Source organism: Lonchura striata, chromosome 2 (genome assembly GCF_050655825.1).
Source record: "Lonchura striata isolate lonStrDom1 chromosome 2, ASM5065582v1, whole genome shotgun sequence".
Classification (NCBI taxonomy): domain Eukaryota; kingdom Metazoa; phylum Chordata; class Aves; order Passeriformes; family Estrildidae; genus Lonchura; species Lonchura striata.
In genome coordinates, this window is record NC_140704.1 from 119,475,643 (window position 1) to 119,489,447 (window position 13,805).

The 13,805-nt window shown below is 37.2% G+C and overlaps 1 protein-coding gene across 1 annotated transcript in view; it reads right to left on the bottom strand.

The window, feature by feature from the left end:
• Positions 1-2,693: 2,693 nt before the first annotated feature.
• The window catches only part of NSMAF (neutral sphingomyelinase activation associated factor), a 37,887-nt gene continuing 26,775 nt past the window's right edge, over positions 2,694-13,805 (bottom strand). Inside the window, exons 20-31 of the mRNA XM_021555666.3 lie at positions 13,074-13,116; positions 12,479-12,642; positions 11,061-11,169; positions 9,660-9,718; positions 9,140-9,207; positions 7,806-7,873; positions 7,455-7,578; positions 6,617-6,700; positions 5,460-5,610; positions 4,976-5,078; positions 3,948-4,057; positions 2,694-3,068 (exon numbers count right to left, since the gene is read on the bottom strand). Of these exons, the coding sequence (XP_021411341.3) occupies positions 2,974-3,068; positions 3,948-4,057; positions 4,976-5,078; positions 5,460-5,610; positions 6,617-6,700; positions 7,455-7,578; positions 7,806-7,873; positions 9,140-9,207; positions 9,660-9,718; positions 11,061-11,169; positions 12,479-12,642; positions 13,074-13,116 (1,178 nt within the window). The 3' untranslated portion in view covers positions 2,694-2,973. The remainder of the gene's footprint in view (positions 3,069-3,947; positions 4,058-4,975; positions 5,079-5,459; positions 5,611-6,616; positions 6,701-7,454; positions 7,579-7,805; positions 7,874-9,139; positions 9,208-9,659; positions 9,719-11,060; positions 11,170-12,478; positions 12,643-13,073; positions 13,117-13,805) is intronic.

Here is a 13,805-nt window from a genome sequence, read left to right on the forward strand (position 1 = left end):
AGATGTATTTGGGGAATCATTTTAGCTATTCCTTCAGAACTTACTTGGATCAAGAACTGGTCTGGGGGTGGTGGCATCTTAATTCTTTTTTTGCTTGTCCATTTAAGGGACCTATGCAAAGGATTATAAGAGATCACACCAAAAAGAAAAGCAAACACTTCAGAGCTTGGCAGTCTGCAATAAACAGAGTCTCATCTGCCACTTCCTCATTAACATGTGTAGGTTAATTGTAGCTTTTCCTGGGTTGGGAGACCTGCTTTTCCAGGGAGGACTGAGGTTCAGCAGTGAAGAAGTGTCTTGGTATGTAGCTTGCTGTTTCTCAAATGAATTTCTCTGTTATGCTAACCTAGAGAAAACCATTACAGCATTTCAGGCTGGAGAAGTGATCAAATTCATCCTGCAAGCCAATTTAATGGGACTGGTTGGTTACTAAATGATGTGTTTGGAACCACTGTGGCAACCTTACACTGGCACTAATTGGTGGCTTTATGTAGCTTTGGTATAATTCAGCCTCATGGGCCTAGCCCTGTGCCTGCAGTCATCTCTAAGGGCTTTGCTGAGCTCCTTTGCTTAGCTGTGAAATCCCTGGAGCTCAGACACTGATCTCTGCTTCTAACCAGTTTTTACGTCGTAGGATCAGATGAGTCAGCAAGGGCTGATTATAGATCTAATTGGGCTTTAAAACTCTTTGTTTACAGCTTAACAAGTGACATTTGGTTATTTAAGTCTTGTGACTCCCTACTAAACAAATCATGCTAAAGCTGAAACTGAAAAAAAAATGAGTAAACCAAGACAACACCACGTTGAGGGAATGTAAGATGAGAATACTTTTTTTTTTGTTATCAGCCAGATTGCTAGAACTACTGGGGCAATCCGTTGGAAAAAAGAGTGGTAGAATGTCAGTACAACAAATTCCAGCTGTAGCTGAATTTGTTGTACTGACATTATCTGTACTGACATATATCTGCTGTCAGCTATAGCAGATAGCAACCAGAAGTAAAATAACCAAAAAGCTCCTGTTTTAAGGCAAAAATTAGCTAGCATTGAAGAGTAATTTATGATTAAATACATATACATAAATTCACAGAAACTGCAAGGAAGAATCCAGTCAACAGCATTAACTTGACTGGTTTTTTCCCCTTTAAAAAGCTGTGGTTGCTTTAGGCAATGGAGCAGGGTAAGGGCTGTTTTGTGAGCATGCTTTACAGCAGAAGGTAACCTCAGCTGCACTCAAGAGCTATGCATACCATGCATCCATATTTAACCAAAAGGGTATTCTCTGAGGGAGTTTGACCCTGAAGCTTGTGCCTCTTCAATTCAGAGTTATTTTCATCTGCTTTAGCTCAGCAGGAGGCCCCCTAGTGATAAAGGACAATCCAGAATTCACCTAAGCCATTTCCAGGCAAGTGTAGAAAAATCACATTCTATCATCTTTGCCTACACACAGATATGTTTGGGAAATAAATAAATTTAAAGGTGAAGAAACAGGGCGGACACTAAATACTCTCCTGCAAGATTAAGACTGGTACAGCAGGTGTGCGTGGTATGACTTAGTCTTTTACCATGTGTGGCTTCACACACACTCATTGATGACATAAAAATCCAGTTATCTTCTAAGTCAGGAGACTAATGCAGCTGAAATAAATACCACTTTGGTTTAATAGCCTTACCTTACTGAAAAATAAGCTCACACTCCATCATAATAGAAGACTGAGGGAATGAGAGAACAGCCTAACCATAAGCTGATTGTTTTACAAGAGCAAGAAACAGCTGTGCCTTGGAATAGGCATTGGGTGTCAAACCCAAGGCAGAATATCTGACTGAACAGTTTAGTAGAACACTTGCCCTGGACACAGTGCCAAGGCACCTCAACACCAGCAGCAGGGAAATAAATATATCTTCAGCCATACTCAGCATTACAAATGTAAATGCTTATTATGGTAAATAAACAATTTAAAAACTTCATTTAAACTATTTAAATATTTCAAAGTCTTTCACTTCAGAACAGCTTCTCCCAGGAAAAATACCCTGAAGTCCTACAGCAAAAGTAATCCTTGTCCAACTCTGCTTTGTTCCTGCATTAAGACAGCTAGGGGATTGGATAAACCCAGGAATTGTCACTCTGTTTAAATGCCATACTGAAATTCCATCCCATAGGTAATTTGAGTTAAAGAAGGTTGGGAACACTAAACAAAACATGAAAATGTAGATTACTAAGGGAAAAGGATAGTAATATAAATGAAAAAAAAGGAGTTACAGTCCTTTATGCTCCAACTTCCGGCACAGGATTAGGGGAATATTTATCCCAACAAATGTATGTGTAGCTGGTCTGTTAGGAGATTAATTTTATGCTTGTCTTCTTTTCAGACCAGTACATTACTGCTGGTTTTGAGTAGGAAAAAGCAAGAGAGAATTTGTTCTTATTGTGCTCTGTGCCTTTTCACAATAGCCACAGCTAAGGACTATCTAGGAGCCCAGACTAGGGATTGCTCAGAACAGCAGCTGCTGCAGTGTTCAAAGCAGTGTTTACAATCACATGCATCTCTACTAAGAAGAATTGTTGACTGCATATGACATGACAGCATTAAGCTCCACACACCCTAAAAGACTTAAATTAAGAATGCAAATGCTTCTTCTTTCAAAGCAGTTCAAACAGCAAGCTATGGTACATTCCATGTAAATAAAAAAATGACTGCAAGTTAAGAACTCTTTAATTACAGAAAAATAAGTCTTTAATTTCATATCAGATACCATTTTACACAAGCAATTTCAGTATGATAGTCCATGAAAAACAACTGCATACTCTATGAAGTTAAGAGCTCTCAGTGAAGTCAACATAACATAGAAAGTTGTTGTTGAACAAAGCTTCCTATCTGGTTGAACTTCAGCAGCCATCATTGCACACAGTAAAGTTCCTTTAAAAGGTTTGGTTTAAAATTAAGAGTTCATTTAAATGACTGGAGGGAAAGGCACTTAGTATTGCAGTTTCCAGAACATGATTTGTTTGTCTTCCCCTCCTGTAATAACACTGTTGCACTGTTCATTCATCCACATGGACATTACAGCACCTGGGAAACAAAATCACAAACAAGTAAATCCAAATTCAAGTGTGATACTCAAGATGGCACCATATATGCTAAGAGGAATTTTAGTAGGGTTCTAGGTAGCTGCTCTTATTCATAGTAAGGATCTCATGCTCTGTTGTCTCAGCTGACTTTTGGTACTAGAGGGACAACATAATTGCACTGTAGAATCCAGATGGCAACTAAGGAAAGCATTCATGGAGAATGGGCTTTTTCACTCTGCTATTTGGAATTTTCATGTTAAACTGTATTCACATCTTGTAGCATATGCCTCAGAAGCCCACTTCTGAGAAGTCCCCAACTACAGAATGACCTCTCCACAGGTCAAATTCCAGCATAAAACTTACAGTAGGGAAGTTTGAAAAAACTGTTGTTAAATAGCCTTAAAAACTTGATTTAGTAAAACTTAGGTAGTTTTTCCCCACACATCCTGGTTACTGATGTACTGAAACTATATAGATACATTTAATCAGCCTTTAAATGCCCATCCAAAACAAGTTTACTAGAGTACTTGATGTTGTTAGACTCAGTCTGGACAGACTGTGACAAAGGAAACAGTACAGTCTATACTATAGTTGACGGCCAAGAGGTAGAAAAATGTTGACTTTCTCAATGTTGTGTGAATTAGAAAAATTGGAAGTAATTTGCCTTTGGCCAGTCTTGTACAAAGCAATATTCCTCCATTCTTACTTGATTTCCTAGGAGGCTCACATGGACCTACTTTTAATTCTTGTGTTTCAGGTAAAGCTGACATCAGGAACAGCCAGCTGGCTGAGCACATGACTCTCAAAGTTTTCAGTACTAAAAGAGCTGGAAAATAGCAATCTCACATTCAGTTTGAGAATGGGAATAGTTCAGGCATACCTGTATGCCCTTTGATTCTTTCAGTAACTTTTCCTCCAAGAAGGTCCCAAACCAGTAATTCACCAGATTGAGATCCTGATAAGATTGTATTTCCATCCCATTTGAAGCACCTGCAAGTAAATCTGAAATTAGTTCATGTCAAGCTTTTGCATGATGACAGCCAAACATTTCCAAACTAGGTCAAAAAAGAACTGGAAATAGAGATATGAAATCAAAGGAAACAACCTTTCAACACAGTCTTTCTGGAAAGATTATTCCCAAATTATTTTAAAGAGTGACTGCCCTAGACCCAGCCAGGCCTTCCCCTGGCAGACTTCTATGAAACATAATCCCATAACAGAAGAGGGCCCTGTCAGCTGTGCATGTATGTGATTTCCCACTGCTCTCATGAGCCACCACTTCCACTTCTGCCACTTCCTATTCCTGAAACCATCACTTAAAAAGCAAAGATGACTTTCAGGTAAATAACTAGTGAAAATATATATGTGAACATGCATATGTAGTTATGTATACTCACAAAAAATATTAAGTGTATTCCATGTATAGCTGCTATATTTTTATTCCAATAACTGGGTAAGCATTCCATCTGTTTATTTGATAAACCATAAATAACTGTATACTTTTCAGCTGGTGGAAAAAGGTGATTGGTCTTTGATTTTAAAAGCCAATCTTTTTTTAGATTATCAAAAAAAAATTAAAACAAACTCAACAAATCAGTATTAGTGACAGAGATTATTCAAATAAGAAAACTCAACCTGTTAGACATTTCAGGAGCTCAGCTGCTGGAAGAGCTGTCATCATGTTTAAGGGACATGAAAATTGTTGAAAAGTTATTTACTTGGAGAGCTGCTTGATTTTGCCCCAGTTTGGAAAGCTTGATCATAATGCACACAACATGCTAGAATGTCAGTCTTTGCATACTAAAAAGTGATGCAATAAAACCAAGTTCCCAGTATTACTGCCCTTACCACTCTGCTATCACCAACCATCTCTACCCAGCTCCATAACGTGCATGTGCTCAGCATTACCTCTGTGGCTCTTCAGTGGTCACAGAAGATACAAGCATTCCAGTTTGTACATCTATTACTTTAAAACAACAGTCCTCCCCTGTGCTCAGTAGATGTCTGCTGTCTGTACAAAAGACGAAAAAAACAACAGCAAAAAAAAAGCATTTTCAGACATTCAGTTCTAGTTGCCAAAGCACTCTGCGATCTGCATGTTGGATGTGACATTACCTGACCTACCTGTCTATAAATAATTTACTGGAAATTAAGTCTCTAAGCAAGCAAAGATAAACAAGATTTGTTTAGAGTCTAGATCACTGGTGTACAGCCTAGCATGGCCTTGTGTACAATTAAATTCTTTATGGAGGAGATGTGTGACAATCCAAAACATCTCACCATCCCCCTTAAAGCAGTAATTCCAATAAGAAAGATATATGATATGGTATTAAGAATAAGATTCCCTTTGAAACTCCCAACAGTGCATATTAAAAACTGAAATCCAACATACCAGGACTAAAAGCAGCATGAAATACAGTCCCAGAATGATGTGGCAACTGGTGCAACACTGTTGCTGTAGTAACATCCCAAATACTAATGGTACCCTCTTTGGTTCCAGATGCCAGGATGGTATTTGCAGCATTAAGGTCCATTGTATTTACCTAGGAAGTTAAACATCCCGTGACTTCTCCTTTCATGTGAGCCTTCTTGGGACAGGTTTTAAACATACACACAACAAGCCCATTATCCCCAAGAGGATATTTTATTTATGAAAAGCTTTGAATTTAATTCTCGACATCCTTAATTAGTTATAAGTATGAAAAATCCAAACAGTAAGAAGAAAAGATAGGTCACTTTGAAGATATTTTTAAAAGCTTTTGCTTGGCAGTATCAGAAATTGTGACATTTCAGATTGCTTTTAGTACCAATACTCTCCATCTAACTGTTAGACTCTACCCTTAAGGGTAAAATTTTTAACTTTTAAAAAACATCCTACCCATCAGCTGTTTCCAGTTCTCTTGGGTACAGTTCTTAAATGTTATCAGAACCATTTCAGTATTTGCCAATGTTGTGACCTATTAAAAAACTAACTCTTAGGAAGGCTTAGAACACAGTCAATCTAAATATCTTCACATACTGATGTTAGAGGCTATAAAAAAAGTATGCAGTTACACATTTATGATTCATTGCACACAATGTGTTTGTATATTTACAGCGAAATTCATGAAGATATTTACCATGATAGCATGGTAAACAACTCAGGATTTCTTTTTCATTTGCTTGCCTTACATTAAGAGGAAGCTGTAACAATCAAAACACTTGAAAAAAGATTAATCAGTTTTCAAAACCAAAGAAGCAAACAAAAACCACCCAACTCCTTCCTGCCCCCCATAGGAATTCTGTGCATACAAGCTGAGCAACACAAATTAAGAAACCTCTGTTTACACTGGTGCTTCAGTCCCAAGAAATGGACCTTTCAACCCAGGAAGCCCAGAACACTGGTACAGAACCATCAGATGGTGAAAACCCCAAAACAAAACAGCCCTACACACATTTCCTAAAATACATCCCGCAGCCCCTAACCCAATCTTTGTGCTTTACCACTAGATCATGATTTAAATAATCCATTAATTTTCTTATTCTCAGATACTGTATCAACATACTTACACTAACATCATGTTCTAACTGTGCAAGTAGTTCAAAGTGGTGTTTTTTATTGCTCAAGGTCTCTCCAGGAACACAGTGCCACACCTACAACACAGAGTTATGTTTGTTCAAGGAAGCAGTAATATAACCCCAGATGAGTTCCCTGAGTGCTGAACTCTCACATTACAAGGAAGGCTGCTTGTGTTCACTGTGGGCCTTGCCTACGTGGCAGAGTACAGCAATGGCACCTGAACTCCTTTACCCTAAGCAGAACCACATGGTGAACACAACTCTGCTGACTCCAGATAGACTACAGAGCCTACCTAAGAATGGGTATATCACTGCACTAAATGTGTACTTACCAAAAAATCATACACAGCAGGCTTTGGGAAAGTTTTTCCTGTCTCTAGCTTCCAAATTATCTTTCCATCTAACTGTAGGCATGCTCTTTAGATTAGCAAGTTTCTGCTCCTCTTAGCTGAAGAATGTAAAACTACAAAATTATTAAACATTTTAGAAATCTACTCCACCCAAGAAAGAGAATCACCAAAGTCAAAAAACATTCCAGTTTCTCCAACAACTACACTTTGTCTTCAGAATTCTCATTTTTTAAAGTGAGTTATAATGAATGAAATTTCCTGAAAAATAACACTTTAGCTTTGAAACAATTAGATTTAGCTTTTATTTTTTGAGCTAAATCTAACTGAAGAACGAATTCAGGAAATAAACTTACTGTGATACTAGCTAGATTATTACTCTAGTACAACAGGTACATTCATCTCAAAGCATTTGGCTGGTTGGATATTACAAAGTGCTGGCTATAAATAGTCATGCAACTGTAACAATCCCATTTACAAACCTTCACAGTGGAATCCCAAGATGCAGAAAATAAGCGCCCATCACGCCAACAGATCTTGCTGACTGCATCATCATGGCCCAATAGAACATCTTGCTGTCTTCCAAATGCAATTGAATAAAAATATCTAACAGAGAAAGGTTATAAAAGCATTACATCTTATAAAACTTAAAGGTTTTTCTTCTAAATAAAGTAACTTTGTTTCTGTAGTTTCTAACAGAAATCTAGTGGGAAAAAATAGAAATACAGACACTGTTTTAAAAATTATTTTCTGTATCACTATCCAAAACCATAAACATAGCAACCAAGGCACTTCATGCAATTCAATAAAGTCAATAGGAAGTAAATACACACATGTGATTGTCCCATGAAGAACTTATGACAGTAGTATCTCCTGGTAAGATCAGACAAGATGACAAAGCCTGTAATAATAATAAAAAAAAGTAATACTCAATTTATTACCCCAAATCCAATTCAAGTACATTAACATACTTTTGAAGAATAAGAAGCATTTTAGTCTTCTATAAATATAACATGCAGATGTTATATGAACACTGATCAAAAAAACCTTAGAGACTGGACAGTGAAAATCAAGAGTACCTAATCTCTATTAAATAAAGGTAGCAGAAACATTCAGAAATACATGCAGAACTGATAAATCTTTCCAAAGAAACTAGTATTTCAAGCACATGTTATGCAATTCCTCACTCAGAATTAAGTGGGTCAGCTCTTCATCTTGTAAGCTGCTCTAAATTCTAGACACAAATAGCTAACAGAAACTAAAACTAAACATGCAGATTCTTTTGACGTTTGTTCTCCATCACAGTACTTATCATCTCAAGTCTTTCACTGCCAAGAAGCAATGTTCCCAAGTTTCCCTTTGCTGAAGATTAGGAATTAATGTATCAAGATTCACCTGCTAGTGTGTCCCATGGCAGACCACAGGGTCTTGATCCCGCAATTTACTTGGGGACCAGTCAGAGCATGCTATGGCGTCTGTCTGGGCTAGAGATGGTGGTAGAGAGAAAACTGATATATCTTGGTGTCTTGCACCAATAGAAGACCGAATATGGCAACTGGGAGTGTATCTTTAAAACCCAGGTCTGGCCACAGTGCTCAAGGACAGAAAATCAAATTCAGAATCCTTTTTCCAGCTCTTTTGGGAGCAGGGGTAAAGTGTTGTTCACAAGTTGCTGAGATCATTGCTATTGGAAGGAGGATGGCTCATTTTCATCCAGCACAGATTCCACTCCCTGTGCTTGGTTTTCCTCTGCTGGCTGACTCACAGGCTTCAAACACTTGGGTGAAGTATGGCAATGCTGGATGCAAGCACGTGGGTGGAATTTAAGCTTTGTAATTCTGGTCCAAATGACTTCAAGGTTGCTCAGGAAAAAAACCCCTGCTCATACCAGACTATCTGTCTACCACAAGCTCTTCCCTGGATAGCAGGGCAACTCAGAACAGAGCCAGTGTAACCATTTAATACTTGTTCCCCATGTCTGCAGAACATGCTCTGTCTCTCTGGTGGCCTGAGAGAGTCTCAATTCACTCTTCTAAATTATTCAAATATAATACAACTGAGTAGGCAGGGGAAAGAAAAGAGGCATTGATGGATGCTAAGAGCCATCTCACTGAGCAGCTTTCAGAAGATTCCCAGTCATCTCATTCTTATTTTGACAGCAGCCTACCATGTTTGAAAAGGACACACTTCTCTGGATGGTTTTTGAGTCTTTGGAAAACATCTTCAAAGTTGAATCTGGGAATAAGGGACAAAATAGAAAATAAACAGACTATTTTACATTCTAGAAGCTAATAATTTTGCTTCTGCTTGAATATCTTAGTATGAAAAGCAGGCACAGGTTTCTCATAGTCTCTGAGAACTTCATAAGGCTTGTGACTTGGGCCTGGAACTACCCTATTTTGTACCAGTTACAGATGGACTACCCCATGCTTAAACTCTAAAAGAACTCTGGTATCTATATGGATAAATTTCCATTACTATCCATTCTTATCACTGAAATTATCTTCCAAGCCTAGATAATATTGAAATGCTTGAGTCAAAACAATCTAAAACTGAACAAATTCATAGAGTTAAGCTATTTAATTACATCAGATATATATTTCAGTTTCATGCTATTTTGTTAAAAAAACCCCACATTAACCTGCATTTACACTGCAGGTTGTGGTAAATATTTGTGCAATACTTACCCTGGGATGTAGTGAAAACAGAAGACCCATTGCAAGTGACTGCTATTCCAGTAATTGCCCTGTTTAATACAAGTAAGCCTGTGGGTGACTTCATAGGTTTTGAAACTTAATCACCATACTGTAAATAGACTACAGAAATCTGTTATTTGAGCTCTGTAGGAGCTAAGACATTCAAGGAGATTAAAAACACTACAGCGGTGTGTGATCTGCCTAGAGACAAAAATATACCTTGACATAATATGTGAAACACCAGGACAAGATCCCTATAGTGCTCTGTAAGAACTCCATCTTCACCAGAAGGGACTTGCCCGTGTGAGAAGATAAATGGTTTCCCATTTCTTTTTTACAATTCTGGATTAGCTACAAATAGTCAGGAAGCTGCTGACAAGCAGATACTGAATACCTCAAGTGTCAGGAATTGGAACTTGCACAGTTTTTCTCCTTTAATTGGACACTGGCAAAGTCACTATAGATAGAAATTTAGACAAAGTTTATGTCAGGGAATTTGGAAGCACAGAGCATTCTGCACAGCCAAAGTTTTGTTACACAGCTCTGTGTCTCATTATTTCTCAGCAGCCTTAAGAAAAAAAAAAATAAAAATCAGAAGCTGAAATTTGATTCTCTTCAGGATCAGGATTTCTCTAATGCTAACAATCTAGTAACAGATTTCTGACTACAAATATTACCTTGTTTTAGGGACATGATAATGTTTTCCTTGATTCGATTACAGTCACCAAGAGAGTAGTTGGACTCAAGTTAGTAAGAAATCCTCCTAATCAGCCCAGTCATTATGACAAGAGATGAGGGCAAAGGAAAACCTATTCTTTAAAATATAGCTGATGTTGTTCATTATTAGGTATTTTCAAAGTTCACCTGAAAAGTGCCCCTACTGACTCATGAATCCCTAGGAATCCACCAGAACAGCAGTTTGGTACCTGGATTAACTGAAAATCTATAGCTGGAGACTTGGCAAACTGCTCATGCAGCAGCAGCTTGAGGTGTACAGTGGAACAACTTAAGCGTTTAACCTTTCAAATCTGATGGTATGAAGTTGTATCCTCCTGGTGTTATAAAAAAAAATATAAATGGAAGTCTTTATCTGGCTGCTGTTATCAGTTTTAGAGAAGAGTAATCAATATCTGCTTCAGGTACTAAAATGATAATGAACTTATACAGATCTAGAGCTAAGGAAAAACAATAGCAAAAATCAAGCTGACAAATACCTTCTCTGGATTCATAACCCATCATACACTCAAGTTCATCTTGCATAATCAAATCACTAAGTCATCTCCCAAAGAAAAGTATTTACCTTAAACCCTAAGCCATCATTCAGACTGACACATAGATCCTCCCCCCCACCAATTCAGTGGAAGAATTTTGACTGGAAAGAGTAGTACCTACTCTTTGTGAATTTTACACTGTGTATCTAATTTTAGTTTGGCAATATTGTTCCAGGCAAGTGTTATACTTTCTTCTGTCAAATCTTCAAATGATTCTTCATTTGGAGAAACTGCAATAAAATACCACAATAAAGTTCCATCACAAATAGAAAATAAAAAGACATATTTCAAATACCTAGGTAGCTGATATAAATATAAAAGTACAGAAATCATGCAGAGTTTCAGGAATAAGATCCTTAGACTAATGCAAAGAGTGACAAGATCACTAACTTTTCTTCCCTAATCTCTTGCTGGATTTACATAGGCTTACACAGTCAAAAATAGTATTTTTCTCAACAAATTAGTGCTTTTAAACAGCAGACTTTACGGAATGCAATTCCAAAATGGGAAACAAAAAAACAAAAAAAGAAAACCTAAAAACAACTTCATTTCACTGTTGCAAAAGTTAAAGGACTAAAAACGCAACAAAACTTAGATAATTAGATGTCAATTAAAAAAGGTTAAACCCAAGAGAAACTGTTGATGTGTGAATTAATGACTCAGGCAGCAAATCTACTCAATATACAACCATTACTATCACCACATACAATTCTCAAAGCCCCTCTTGCCATTGGATGCGACAGGTTGCCATGATAAGTAGCACTTATTGTCACTCCTCTGCTTAAAAGTGAAGGCCATCAAATGGTAAGTGAATTGAAGACAACAAATGAGAAAAATCTTTCCAAGTGATACCTGGGCTCAATCTTCAGCCCAATTTATAGTTAAATCACTAGATACATGATGAAGACAATAGCATCTTAGTTTCAGAGAAGTGGTTTAAGTCCTGCCCTGAATAGAAGCCTGTGAGGGCATTACAATCCTTTTCTAGAAGAAAATTATTCAATCAACTCTGCCCCAACAGTATGTAGCAGTATAGGGGGAAAAGAATTCCTTTCAGATTTTCATTCAAGTCATGGAAAATGAGAAAAAATTCATATGCTTAATTTAAGTTCTTAGGGTTTACTTTGATCAAGCTAATTAATTGATTACCCCTAAGACATTCCTGTTAAAACCCCAAACAAATATTTGCATCATTTAGAATGCCTGCAGATATGGTCATTGAAACTGCTGTCACATCAGCTTGAATTTAAAGTGTTAGGAAAGGCCAGGGATGATCACCCTCCCACAGCTTCAGAAGCAGAGGTTGAACAGTCCCAGAGAAGACCACTGGAACAGAAGGCAAAATACAGGGCAACACCAGTATTTTGAAATCTGAAACTGGTCTAGTTTTGTTTTTCTTTAAGATTTAGTTCATGGATTTATCTTGAGTTGGCTTCAGGGAAAGTAGCCAAGAGAGTTGTATAATGAGATCCTGTGGGAGAAAGAACTACTCAAAATTACAAATCCTTCACATTGTTAGTTGATCTATTAAACATTTACCTGGAGACTCAGCTATGGAAATGCTGTGACTAGATGTTCGAGACAAGCTTTTCAATTTCTGAATTTTCCTTTGAGGATGAGGGGTTGTAAACAACTGTTTTGGTGTCTGTCCAAACTCCAGGATTTGTGTCAGCAGAGCTACTTTTTCATTGGGGTCCATAATACTTAACAAAGCAAGATATATAATTAAACCAAGGAAGTAAGTACATTTTTCCCCTCCTTCCCCAAAATCATGGAACTGCATGTGCAGTTACTACAGCACTACAGGCCATCACACATTCTTATAGATCTGATTTACTGCAGGTTTACAATCATATAACAGCTTCATAACTTTGCTTATGTAAAATAACAATAGTCTCAATGAGACTGAAGCACTTGCACAAAAGCCAGACTGAAGAAATTCTTAAGAAATAGTTTTTCAATGCACGCTAAAACTGAGAATATGATGTTGGTTCTCTGCATATTTGGTAGTATAAAATGGAAGAGCAACACCATTCATGTACAGAGCCCTTTTACAGCTGGCAGAGAACTTGGAGAGATACTGAGAAACTTAGCTAACTGCTTTAACAAAAACATCCAGATTCTTGTTAGTTACCTGTTTAAATCCACTCCTCCTTCATAAGTTAATGGGTGAAACACTGGGAAAAAAAAAGTTTATTTGTACAATATAGATACATAAGGCTAATTTTGTTTGTCTTCCTACAAACAAAGCTGCATTTTTACTCACAAATAACCTATTTTAGCAGGCATTAGAGTTTGAGGTCTTACATTTTAATACTGTTTTTTACCTGAAAAAAACTTAGGATTTCCAAGAGATTTTCAGAAAGTTTCAGATGGAATCAGTACTTTCATAGAGGAAGGGTCGCTTATTTAAGCTTCATTAAATACCTACCCCAAATAAACAAATAAATAAGCAAGCAAGCACAGTTGCATAACTGGATCTTTGGTTAATTTTCAGACAGAAAGTAATAAAGAATTATCAGAAAGATCTGTGTATTCACCTTTCCAATTGAAGTGCCATGACGCAAATGACTTTGAGACCTCTGCTTAAGAATATTTACTTTGAGCTAAGTTCATTCATACACAGATCCCTTCTGACTCTCTTATCTACTTAAATGTCTGCAATTATGCTAATAAAAATCCATACTGCAGCAGAAGCATCATGTTATGCATAAAAAGTGCTCTCATTAGCACTGTCCTTTAAGAGGTAAAAATATAGGTGCCATAATTTATATGCTGATTTACTGTATTTGAAGTCTCTTGTACATTGTAATTGACACTTATGCTCCCAGTATCACTGGATGCCAAACCCTACAGTTCTAAAATA